The sequence below is a fragment of the Maylandia zebra genome, linkage group LG13 (genome assembly GCF_041146795.1).
Source record: "Maylandia zebra isolate NMK-2024a linkage group LG13, Mzebra_GT3a, whole genome shotgun sequence".
NCBI classification, from domain to species: domain Eukaryota; kingdom Metazoa; phylum Chordata; class Actinopteri; order Cichliformes; family Cichlidae; genus Maylandia; species Maylandia zebra.
In genome coordinates, this window is record NC_135179.1 from 4,833,921 (window position 1) to 4,847,725 (window position 13,805).

At 41.2% G+C, this 13,805-nt stretch overlaps 1 protein-coding gene across 1 annotated transcript in view; it reads right to left on the minus strand.

Moving 5' to 3' along the window:
• Positions 1 to 13,805, minus strand: part of nrg3a (neuregulin 3a) — a 363,361-nt gene that overhangs the window by 43,354 nt on the left and 306,202 nt on the right. Inside the window, exon 4 of the mRNA XM_004553543.5 lies at positions 4,830 to 4,853. Within this exon, the coding sequence (XP_004553600.2) occupies positions 4,830 to 4,853 (24 nt within the window). The remainder of the gene's footprint in view (positions 1 to 4,829; positions 4,854 to 13,805) is intronic.

The following is a 13,805-nucleotide window of genomic DNA, read 5'->3' on the forward strand; positions in this document are numbered from 1 at the left end:
AAAGCGCGGCATATAAAGATGAGCATTCTGATACCAACGATGCTCTGTTTATCACATGCCCCCAGTCTAGGCCATGATAAATGTCATGATCATTAAAGACTGACATGGATGGATGAATGGAAGGAGTGACATAAGAAAAAGCAAAGATCAAAGGATGCAGACAGAGTGTGGGATTATGTTGCCATTTCTCCGCAGCTCTGAGCATTAGAATTTCCATGTGCCGCAGCACAGACTGCTGATGGTGGATAAAACCTTTATTATGCAGGCCTGCCGTGCTAGAGTAAACATGCTCTCTTGGCTGGTCACGGTTCTTTCCTCTATTACTTGGATAGCTTTATTCACCCATTTACAGACTGAATCTATTTAGGTGACTGGAGATATTGTTATCGCTGGCAATTTTCTTTCTTTCTATCACTTTTTTTTCTTGCTTCTCATAATATTCTCTCCTGTCCCACAGCCCGGAAGATGTTACTGTAGCTCAGTATGTGCTGGTAGTAGCCATTCTTCTGTGTGCTGCCTGCCGTTTGGCTTCTTACTGGCACTAAAAGGAGAGAGCTCATCGCCCCGGCTTTTCCTGGCTGGTCCTTCTAGTGTGGCATGAAATTGATTTTAACAAGCACTTTGTTTGGATCCACCATCAAGCACCACAGATTCTTTAACCCTTCAAATTCTCATGCCCCAGTGCCTGAATGCTATGTTTTTGTCTGCCTGTTTTTGGTTTGGTTGGTTTACGGATAGATTTGCATAACAATTTTACTAAAGGCTGACTTCAGCACAACTAAAGGATAATTAACTTTGATGAATCTGGATGCAGAAGCTTTTTGGATGCATTATTCATCAGTGTCAGATGACGATAGCAAATAACAGGGCCAATTCTCCCATGGCAATTTTCTTAAAAAATAATGGGACATATTACGGAGTATTTATTTATTTTTTTATTACTAAAAATTCTCTAATCCTGAACCTATAGGAAAAAAAAGGTAATGTTTCTAGAAGCAACACCGATTTATTCAAAAAGAGCCAAGTTGCACCACGAGGAATTCAAAACCCTTCACAGAAAATCTCAGTATAATGAAAATAAATGAAATTGTGATAGAAAAGGGATCTCTGGGAAGACACCGGAGTGATTGCAGTTTATAAATTCCTCTCTGTCTTTCTTCCCTTGTGTTACTTATCTCCTTTCTCTTCTGTCATACCAAACAACTCGGGCTTAATATTTAGCATTCTCAGTGCATTTTAGTTCTCGGCTTACCAAAGTTGAGTGAGTGATTTAAAAAGTTTTTCTACCTCGCCAGTTTCTATCACGATGTGAAGTAAATGACAGAAAGAAACAAATGCGTCCAGCTAGGTCTGTTCGCCTTTGCTAACCAGCCTCCTTCCAGCACAATCACTCGACGAACCCTCTGGAAGGAAATTGAAAATCAACATGACTTAAAATATATCTACTGCCCTTCAAAAGTAGCTGCTTGTAACACTTTCTTCAAACATTGATTTACAAGTCAGTGCAAAAGCTTCCAGTCACAGCTCAGTCATATTAGAAATATTGATGACCACATGACTGACTGACTGGATGCTGTCAAATTTGTCAACTTCTGCCAAGTAACCAGAAAATATATTAAGAGGAAAACTGGATCAAAGAATTCCTGAAGGTGGTCTCGGCTCAGGGCTTCAGGCTGTGATGTCCTCGGAGGAGAGATTTCTCCTTTTAACCCCAGAAACTGAGTCTCTTGGAGGGGAGAAGTTCATTCTCTATAAAACAGGCACAAAGCTTCAAGTTATCTGTAAAACTAACCACAACTGGGTTAAGATAAGATAACCTTTATTATCCCACACGTGGGGAATTTGTTTTGCTACAACAGAAAGTGGACAGTGCAATGTTATATAGCAAAATATATATAGCAAAAATTAAAACATCCATCCATCCATCCATCTTCATCCGCTTTAACCGGGGCCGGGTCGCGGGGGCAGCAGCCTAAGCAAAGAGGCCCAGACCTCCCTCTCCCCAGCCACTTCCTCCAGCTTATCCGGGGGAATACCAAGGCGTTCCCGGGCCAGCCGAGAGATATAATCTCTCCAGCGTGTCCTGGGTCTGCCCCGGGGCCTCCTCCCGGTGGGACATGCCTGGAACACCTCACCCAGCAGGCGCCCAGGGGGCATCCTTGTCAGATGCCCGAACCACCTCAGCTGGCTCCTTTCGATGTGGAGCAGCAGCTGCTCTACTCTGAGCCCCTCCCGGATGTCCGAACTTCTCACCCTAAGGGAGAGGCCAGCCACCCTTCGGAGGAAGCTCATTTCTGCTGCTTGTATCCGCGATCTCGTTCTTTCGGTCACTACCCACAGCTCGTGGCCATAGGTGAGGGTAGGGACGTAGATCGACCGGTAAATTGAGAGCTTCGCTTTTACACTCAGCTCCCTCTTCACCACGACGGACCGGTGCAGCGTCCGCATTACTGCAGCTGCAGCCCCAATCCATCTGTCGATTTCCAGCTCCCTTCTCCCATCACTCGTGAACAAGACCCCGAGATACTTGAACTCCTCCACTTGGGGCAGGAACTCATCCCCGACCCGGAGTGGTCACCCTTTTCCGGCTGAGAACCATGGCCTCAGATTTGGAGGTGCTGATCCTCATTCCCGCTGCTTCACACTCGGCTGCGAACCTTTCCAGTGTGAGCTGGAGGCCCTCACCCAATGAAGCCAACAAAATTAAACCCCACATGTTAATATTTACTTGTTTGTATGGCAAAGAATGCCAAGTTTGACCAACACATTCTCATCTTTGGAGTCAAGTACTGCCGTTCTGTCAGCAGCTGCTGGCATCACAGAGACACGCTGGCAGAGGCAACATTGGACACAAAGAGATAAAAGTTCTCTTTTAAAAGAGTGACAAAGTCTGCCTGAGGGGCGGCAGTTTCAAAGTCATGGGTTTGTGAGTCAGACCCTGTCATGTTTGGGTGATTTGTGTTTTGCACTCATGGATTTCTTTTACTTTTGCTCACTTTTTACATTTGTTTTCAGTCGCTGGTAACATTTATGGTCGGGAATAAATGTGTCGCTTCTCGACAGTTGTCAGATGATGCTTACGGCTACCCCATGTGTTTAAATGTGACTTCGTTGCTGTTTATAGTGATGCCAGTGACATCTGGTGTAGGTTGGGGCCCAAGATTACATTTTTTTTAATCTCATCTCAAACACTAATGTCTTCATGCTAGAGCTCCCTGCAATCCCTCAAACCTTTTACTTGAATGTTAAATTTACTCCAAACTAAAAATCTGTTTATTTATTATTAAGGGCGAGTTTCTCAGCAGCAACTGAGATTGGTCCTTTTTAATCCTCAGATCAGAGCCTTTTTGGTCAAATGGTATCTATAAATCATCCTGTTGTTGATGCAATGTGTCTTAGAGTGAAATAACGATTTGCTATCACTTGCTATTGACAGAAAGGATGGGGCAGTTCAAGTGACAGTTTGTAGTTTAATCTACTATGTAAAGTATATTTTCTCACTTGCATTAATGACAATAATCTGTGACAAAGAGCATTACAGTAGGTCTGTGCATTTCTTTCCTTCAAAGAGCTTCCAAAGGCACAGACACTGACACACCAGGATTGAGTGTGGGAGGTTCTTATCTAGCCGCTGCTTAACACAATGCTGGGGGAAGACGTTGGCAGGACTAGAGACGTCAGCTCGGCAATGAAAATGTGGCAGCCTGAACAATGTTGCAGAAGCATAAAACCTCTCGCTGAATATAAATGGGGAAACCTGCAAGATAGCTCTGTAGAAAATATCATCTGTCACTGCCAAGTTTGCATAGTCTAAGCAGGTTTTCTAAAAAAAGCTTTACTTCGTTTGACTGCTTAGGCAGCGATCGGGCAGCTGAAAGAGATGCAGCAGTGCTTGTTCTTGTGAAATTTGACTTTGAGCATGTAGATGCTGTAAGGCCAGGCAAGAGGAAGAGCATTTTCCTTGATACTACAGAGATTTTTTTTTAACCTAAAGAGGACACATTTTGAGAGAGAGTGAGGGGCTCTGGTTAACAAGTTTCATGTCGTTAACTAGCGCTTCTCAGCTGTGATACCCGACACAGAGTCCGCGAGAGCCAAAACCGGGAGCGAGCAGCTTGGCGAAGACGAGGTGGAGCCGCTGGCATCTATCCTTCACAGCCTCGCAGCGTGTGCATGGGAAACGCACACTAACATTCAACACACAATCGCTGGAAGGATCTCATCAAACTCACATTAGGGCTTCAGACACACACTTTGAGCATGTGCCATGCATGCGCACACATACCCACACATACTAATGAGGAGTGCGACTGGTAACGGTGCCAACATCACAAAAACTCCCTCACTGCACCCTGCACGCCTCTCTGTTCTCACTGTTTCCAAGGAGACTGCAGCACATTGGTATTCTGGTGGGACACTTCATGAGCAATTGTGAGAAAAAGAGAGAGATAGTGCAAGAGAGAGAAAGAAAGCAGAAAGATAGAAATGGTGCGGGGAGTAAAGATACGTAAGTACATATGTGTAAGGAGGATAAAAACAGATTAAGACAGCATGTAAAATACAGTGCAGCACGCACGGTTGACGGCAGCTAATATGTTAATGTATAACTATAGATATATTTGTATTCACCACAGCTTTCCTGATTACATTTCAAATTATGTCACAGTGCCATATGTAATTAGACACATCCAACTTATGCCGTTTGCTGGCTGTTATGAACAATTTGTTCTGTATCTGAGCCCTCAGAGTGTATTGTTTATCCAATATGAAAAGCGGTGATGTTTACAGTTATGACTCAGACAGATGCAAGACAAGAAAAGCTTCCTTACCCATAAACTCGATGCCCAAGTGATCTGTTGTTTCACGCAGCAGGACGGAAGAAGGAGAGAGAGAGAGAAAAGAAAACAGCTTTTATTAAGAATTGCGTACAATAGCATTGTGTGTTATGTGTGTAAGTCATCTGTTGTCACAAGAGGTCAGAAGACACATGTTAGTAAAATTACACAATAAATGACACACATGCGTGAGGACCCTCAGAGATAATAATGCTGGATCTGAACTAACCTCGTGCTTAAAGGCCCAGAACTCTTTCAGTCGGGTTCACGCTATGAACACCGCAGTTGTTTGAAAAAGTTGTTATATCCTCTCCCATGCACAAATCAAGAATTATTAACATTTGAACAGATGTCTGATGACAGTATTGTGGGCTTTGCTTGTGTTTCCTGCACCCTGTCAGTCAAATCGGATCAAACCACAGACCAAAGGAATCACAGTAACTGGGATCCTAAGCGATAAACTTGGCTCAGAGATTTGAATCTGTCAGTATCATTTTATACTTTACTCGGTTTACTCGGTGGAGAAAGAACACTTCAGTAGCCTCACATGTAAGTGGTGTTATTTACTGTCATTTTGTACCAATGAGAACCAAACCAAGCAGAGATCTTAGCAGAACTACTACAGCTCCCCCTGTTCCAGCTCTCAGGCTTTCCTTCCAGACTAATATTTTCTTCATCACTTCATTCAGATAAAATGCTTTCTAATCTTTTACCTACAGCTCAGATTTCTGACCTTGACATTTCTGCAGACACAAGTAAAATCGACAGATGCTGGAAAAAGGCTTCAAGGCCACCAATAGAATCCACTTGTTACAAAGAAGAGAGAAAAAAAATCACTATCAGTGTTCATCCACAGCCTAAAACTGTCTAGTTTTGACTCTGAACAAACACATTTTGTCTTCACCAAATTGCGATCACAAATATAGAAAAGTGTGATTTAAATCTTTCCTGCCTGTTGGCATCTGGCTTTACAATTGGTCCCTCTAAAGCAGCGGTCCCCAACTCCCGGGCCTCGGGTCCGTGAGTCGTTTGGTACCGGGCCGCGAGAGTTGAGGCTCAGGTGTGAAATGTCTGGTTTTCAGGATTTTTATCGGTTTTCAGCGTTATTTTGTTATCGTTTTTATCATTAACTCAGTTTTCCTGGGTCTTTTCACGTGTGTTATGAATAAATCTTCTTTTTTTCGGTACCGGTACTAGTTTTATTTTGTTGTATTTATCCGCGACACCTTAAAGGCCGGTCTGTGAAAATATTGTCGGGCATAAACCGGTCCGTGGCGCAAAAACCACGGTCCGTGATTGGGGACCGCTGCTCTAAAGTACACAATGCAATACTTGCACCCCCTTAAAATCACACCCTCTACAGAGAAAATTACAAAGTCAATATAAGAGGGGGCACCTCAGTGTCAACTATATATATTTAATTTTGTGTAATACATTGGGATATTTATAATTAGAGGCATTTGTATTTATTTTGTAACTTTGTTTAGTTAATTGAGTTAATTAGTTCATTAATTATTCTATTATCTAATCATAGTTAGAAAATGTTAACCAATAAGACACAAATCAATTAAACTTTTCAACATTTCAGTCATTAGTGTTGATTTCTACCAAAGTACTGACTTGGCAGTAGTACCAAACCCAGGTCTAGTAACTTCAGCTGTTTTATATGTTACACGATGCACTGATAGAACTTATTAAATACAATGTTTGATTGGCTTTTATTTACTTTAAATCGCTCACGCTGTTTTCATAACACTAACCAAAGTACTTTCCTGACTCTAACCACTCAATCCATTCAAAACCAAACAGTTCTGTACCAGTCATGCTGCACTTAAGTATAAACTAGAGAAACAAATTAGCTGTATCAGAGTGTATTTAGATGAAAAATGCACATTTAAACACATAAAAATATCACAGCCAACCAGCACACCTGCGAACTCATCGAAATGAATAATAAATTGAGGATGAAATTCATTCACAAACTTGAGCTCAGCCACGGTTACAGCAGATCAGCGGATCCTGCTGCCAACCCCCATCCGCTACTGGCTCAGCTGATACAGCTGACACATGCAGATGGTAAATATCACGTTAATAAAACCAATTCAAGCTTCTTTCGCCTCCTCACAGTCGACTTCACAGAAGTGGAAATTTCAAGATTAGAGTTGAAAATGTCTTTTGAGAAAAAAGTCGAAATGTGGAAATTATTGTTGTTGTTTCAGGACAAACTGCCATGGCTGCCATACCTTCTATACGGTCCTCATCTCAGTACTAGAAATCAAGGAAGAGGCATGAGGAGAGAGGATTTGAGGCAGGAGGCATTAACAAAATGAGACATCCTTGCTTCTGAGCTGTCATTTTAAGACAGTGTCAGTGTAGAATGAGGAGTGCACAGCTTCTTAATCGGTTCATTGTGGGGTTTTTAAGACTACTACTGTTATTTATGATCTCTGTCAGATGAGCATGACAGTGTTCATGAAAACAAACCGTTTATATTCAATTCCCAGTGTGACACAGTGTGACAAGAATGCACACATAATATATTTTTCTTCCTTTAGTCATCACACCCACAAATGTTGAAGGGTAGAGATGATTTCCTTTGATAACCAACACAACCAGTGAACAATAAACACATGTATTTGTAAAATCCTTCTACCACCATGCTTTAAAGATTCCAGCTGTTTGGCACAGCTGTTTTGTATGACATGGTTGAAAAGACTTTCTCAAGGTGCACCTGGTCATCCTCGATATCCTCGTCTTACAACTCTTCTCTCTATTGATTGCTCCCGTCTCCAGATACATTTTAGAGCCCGATCCCGATATCCATCTTAAGACCTAAGCACAAGAGCATCACAGAGGGTACCTAACGTCTCCTTTGTATACAGCTGTGAAGTCCAAGAGCACTTTAGCACATGGCTTTACACACTTTACTGACTATCTAAAGGGATGGAGACTGCATGTGTTTTTAAATATATTCAAAGCTCTTTTCTTATAGCGAGAACGACAGGTACCTCATTCTCTCTAGTATTTTTGTCATGTTTCTTTACTAAATAAAACTTGAAAAACAATAATGTACAAGCATGGTTTGTGATAAAACATGCTGCATTCCTGTAATTTTATGTCACCTTTCATCCTGTAACCCTCAAGGAGTCTTCTTTGTATACAGTTTTCTTTTAATGCCTGTGTGGCATCCCTTAGTAGTGTAACAACGCTGTGAACTGAGGGTAAATGCATATGGTAAAGTCTGCAGAAATGCAGACTTACGAAAGTGTGCATGAAGGGCTCGAAATGTTTCTTGTGGTGCCCTTGCACACTTTGACAATGGTACAGCCCTCAATAACTTACTGTAACAGTGACTCAGTGTGGACACTGAGACTGAGCTGACGAGATGAGACGTTCTTGAAGGTGATTCACAGAGTGAATGAGGACAGAGGATAGAGGAGACAGGAAGGCAAGGAACAGAGAAATGAGAAAAGCCCTCTCTCCATGCGTGTCTGTCTGGGTGAAGTTCCTGAAACTGACCAATCAACTGGCACATCTGAAACTCATCCTCTCATTAAGATCCAGCAGTATTTGAACCTTAAATTTCAGCCTGTTCAGTCCTTCTACATGGCACTGACACTGCAGCTGAACTAGCTGTAGTCTCTAGTCACAGTTTGCAGTCAAGTTGTCTCAAAGTTATGCCTTCTTTCTGTGTCATGGGTTGCTCTCCATTGCTCATCAGTGTGCCAATTGCCTTGCACGCTTTCCACCATCATCTCTTCCTGGATAAAGCCTGCCTGTCTGACTCTCTGCTCCAATCAACGCCCACCAGCCAGCCTTTCTCTACGCTCTTCCCACTGGTTCTCCTGCCAGCTCTAACCAGCCGTGTACCAAGCCTCGTCTGCTTCCACTCCAAACTATCGCTACTGATGCAACTTCTCACCAAAGGTGGCCAGTGTTGCAGGATTCCATTAGTAGTAAAATAATACAAAAAGATCTGTTATTTTTAACCATTTCTGTTTCTTATTTACAACTTTGTGCTTTTAAAGAGCAGAATTTCTTATTTCATCCCTAAAAATCGGTTCATGACTTCCGTGAAAAAAAAAACCACTGCACAAATAGTCAAGTAAAATGACACCTCTGATTAGATCCAATTTCAAATGATCACTCTCACACTGCCACATATTATACAAGGATAACAGACAGGAAAAACTCCTGTCACCGACTAGTAGACATAATCTGAAGGAAGTGCAGATGTCTGTGGTGTTACCGATGGCTTCTCTCGCACTGACAGTGACTTTATCTCCTAAGTGGCCCTGTCCTACATCGTAGAGTGGGTGAGCTGGTCTTTCTAATGCGAAAATCTCTGTCCAATCTGCCCCCAGTCTTATCGGGCAATGTTAGCACAGATGTAAGCGGATCATTTTTCACTTTGCCGGTGACCCAGAGACCTCTCTCCAATGCCTTCTTGATTTCTCCTTTCAAAAAAGCCTGTGATGCAGGACATGAGGAGGTGAACGAGATAAACAGTGCAGTAAAAGCTTTTGGAATAAGCTGCATTTTACCAAATATTTGGCAACTGTTTTTAATTCCCAATTTGACATCAGAGAGGTTTATTTATATATTTATTCATTGATTTTATTAAAAAAATGCACAATGTTTTTCTTTATTTGCAATTCTGGTAGACAGTTAATCTCCATTTCTTTCTATAATGACACACGTGCACGTATATTTTTAGCATCAGTGACCTCGCTGATATCTGCACAGCTACAAGAAAATGATGGTGTGATCTGTTCTTTGAAATTCTGCACTTTTTCATCCCTTTGGGTAGAGCTATAAGCGCTGTTGCTGGGTTGGAAACTCAATTTCCCATGGAGCTCAAAGAGAAGAGACTAACACTAAAGCTGCCAAGGTTTGGGATTTCATTTTCTGTATAGCTTGGTTGGTAGAGTATATATCAGCACCGGCACTGTCAGGATATAAGACTTAGTTCCCACTGGGGCTGGCTATACTCAAGATGTATGCACTTCTGCTACTGTAAACCACATTAGCTGGAAGAACCCACAAGGTGTTGTAAGTTAAATACTAGAGCAGGGCGATATGACCAAAAATATTTATCACGTTATACATTTGAAAATTTGCGATAACGACATAACTGACGATATAATTGACACTAGAAAAAATACTTTACAACTCCACAACTTTAGTGCAAAAAACCCCATCAATGTATGTTCACTTAAACAAGCAGCTGTTTTTTTATGTGCATTAAAGTTATATAAAAATGTAACAATGCAAATTCCTTGCTGACAGTTTAACCAAAAGGCATTTCCAGTGGAAACTGGCCGACATATCCTCAGCATAACCATGTATAATATCCACAAAACTTAAAAAGAGGTTAAACACACAATACGGTAATATTATGTTGAAGCACAGTACGTATCACTCCGCGAGGCTCTTGCCTACGATAGCTGTAATGCTCCGACAATCCATCAAGCGGTGCGGCTTCGTAGCTTAGCAAAGTCGCACTAAAACATTTGACAGATTTTCGAGCGCCGTGTACGACATAAAATCATTTCGAGGTCAGTAAGCACAACCAGAATTCATACATAAGGCACACGGAATTATAAGGGGCTCTGTCGATTTTCAGAAAAATCAAAGGATTGATTTTAAGTATGTTGTATTTTCCAAACAACACGGTAATAGCGACGGCCTGCTAGCATGCTCTACCAAAAATAATGCTCTGTGTGACGGAGGGTTGCTCTCCATTGCTCATCAGTGTGCCAATTGCCTTGCACGCTTTCCACCATCATCTCTTCCTGGATAAAGCCTGCCTGTCTGACTCTCTGCTCCAATCAACGCCCACCAGCCAGCCTTTCTCTACGCTCTTCCCACTGGTTCTCCTGCCAGCTCTAACCAGCCGTGTACCAAGCCTCGTCTGCTTCCACTCCAAACTATCGCTACTGATGCAACTTCTCACCAAAGGTGGCCAGTGTTGCAGGATTCCATTAGTAGTAAAATAATACAAAAAGATCTGTTATTTTTAACCATTTCTGTTTCTTATTTACAACTTTGTGCTTTTAAAGAGCAGAATTTCTTATTTCATCCCTAAAAATCGGTTCATGACTTCCGTGAAAAAAAAAACCACTGCACAAATAGTCAAGTAAAATGACACCTCTGATTAGATCCAATTTCAAATGATCACTCTCACACTGCCACATATTATACAAGGATAACAGACAGGAAAAACTCCTGTCACCGACTAGTAGACATAATCTGAAGGAAGTGCAGATGTCTGTGGTGTTACCGATGGCTTCTCTCGCACTGACAGTGACTTTATCTCCTAAGTGGCCCTGTCCTACATCTTAGAGTGGGTGAGCTGGTCTTTCTAATGCGAAAATCTCTGTCCAATCTGCCCCCAGTCTTATCGGGCAATGTTAGCACAGATGTAAGCGGATCATTTTTCACTTTGCCGGTGACCCAGAGACCTCTCTCCAATGCCTTCTTGATTTCTCCTTTCAAAAAAGCCTGTGATGCAGGACATGAGGAGGTGAACGAGATAAACAGTGCAGTAAAAGCTTTTGGAATAAGCTGCATTTTACCAAATATTTGGCAACTGTTTTTAATTCCCAATTTGACATCAGAGAGGTTTATTTATATATTTATTCATTGATTTTATTAAAAAAATGCACAATGTTTTTCTTTATTTGCAATTCTGGTAGACAGTTAATCTCCATTTCTTTCTATAATGACACACGTGCACGTATATTTTTAGCATCAGTGACCTCGCTGATATCTGCACAGCTACAAGAAAATGATGGTGTGATCTGTTCTTTGAAATTCTGCACTTTTTCATCCCTTTGGGTAGAGCTATAAGCGCTGTTGCTGGGTTGGAAACTCAATTTCCCATGGAGCTCAAAGAGAAGAGACTAACACTAAAGCTGCCAAGGTTTGGGATTTCATTTTCTGTATAGCTTGGTTGGTAGAGTATATATCAGCACCGGCACTGTCAGGATATAAGACTTAGTTCCCACTGGGGCTGGCTATACTCAAGATGTATGCACTTCTGCTACTGTAAACCACATTAGCTGGAAGAACCCACAAGGTGTTGTAAGTTAAATACTAGAGCAGGGCGATATGACCAAAAATATTTATCACGTTATACATTTGAAAATTTGCGATAACGACATAACTGACGATATAATTGACACTAGAAAAAATACTTTACAACTCCACAACTTTAGTGCAAAAAACCCCATCAATGTATGTTCACTTAAACAAGCAGCTGTTTTTTTATGTGCATTAAAGTTATATAAAAATGTAACAATGCAAATTCCTTGCTGACAGTTTAACCAAAAGGCATTTCCAGTGGAAACTGGCCGACATATCCTCAGCATAACCATGTATAATATCCACAAAACTTAAAAAGAGGTTAAACACACAATACGGTAATATTATGTTGAAGCACTGTACGTATCACTCCGCGAGGCTCCTGCCTACGATAGCTGTAATGCTCCGACAATCCATCAAGCGGTGCGGCTTCGTAGCTTAGCAAAGTCGCACTAAAACATTTGACAGATTTTCGAGCGCCGTGTACGACATAAAATCATTTCGAGGTCAGTAAGCACAACCAGAATTCATACATAAGGCACACGGAATTATAAGGGGCTCTGTCGATTTTCAGAAAAATCAAAGGATTGATTTTAAGTATGTTGTATTTTCCAAACAACACGGTAATAGCGACGGCCTGCTAGCATGCTCTACCAAAAATAATGCTTTGTGTGACGGACAAAAGCAAAACCAGTTCCACATCACTGAAGCTGCAGCATTTTTACAAACCAATTCTGGTTCATCTGTTTCATTTAACGATCCGCTTTCGCTCTTCTCATTCTGTGTCGCCGCCATGTGCGTATGTAAACAAAGGCACTGCGCATGCGCGCTTTACCCATATTCTATCACGATATGTCATTTTCCTATTGTTGCCCAAAATTACACCGGTATTACCGTGAATGGTATGATATAGCCCAGCCCTAATAAATACTATGCTCTGCAGGAACGGCCGCACCTGATGTCACATCTGATCGGAACAAGACATCTTTTCATTCATTCATTCATTCATTCAAAAAAAAGTAATCTCTAAGAAGCATTATCAAAGAGAGGAGCTTAAATACACACAATCAAAAAATGTTGCAGATGTGGAAGAATTGTGAGGCTCCAAAACGTTGGCCCCCTGTTGTAGTGTGAGAGAAACTCACAGTTGACCGTTGTAATAACCTTTCATATAAAGATAATTGGATACATTTTCTGATCTTTAGCTTTCAGTGTGATGGCTGCTACAACCTGCACCTACTAACCAAACAACAGAAATGAAGAAACTTCTAGCTGGTATCATCATAACACATGTAACAAATGCAATGCAAAGAGAGATTGCTGCAATCTCTAGATTGAGTTTGTAATATTATCTTACAATTGATAAGATGCAAATCACAAAACACAACTTGCAAAAATCTTACAACGTAGAGACGCTGAAGTACAACTTCCATATTTGAGGACAGGGAAAAGAGGATGTGAAGGACATCCAGAATATTTTGTTTGATGAAATGGTCAAAACTGCAAATGAAGGCTGACAGCTGAAAGTACTGATTCTGAGGAGGAAACAAGAAACAAGACAAAATCCATTTCTAATTTTGTTCCCAATGATAGCATTTTGCAAAAATATGATATATACAGTGTATAAAAGGTGAATCAGCTTTAAGATAAAATAAAAATCATTTTTAGTAGAGGCAAAAAAAATGCCACAGTGCAGGTGCTTCTTATTTTCAAGAGTATTATTTAAACACAGCCAAAGCTGCTGCCAAACCACAATTAGGACGAGTATTTTTTTCTATAATTGAAAAACCAATGTATTCGTTTAATTCTGCTCAAGTGCTGTTGAAAACAAAAATGAGACAATGTCCTTCAAGCTTTTAATCCTTTTCATTTGTTGTCTCCTGG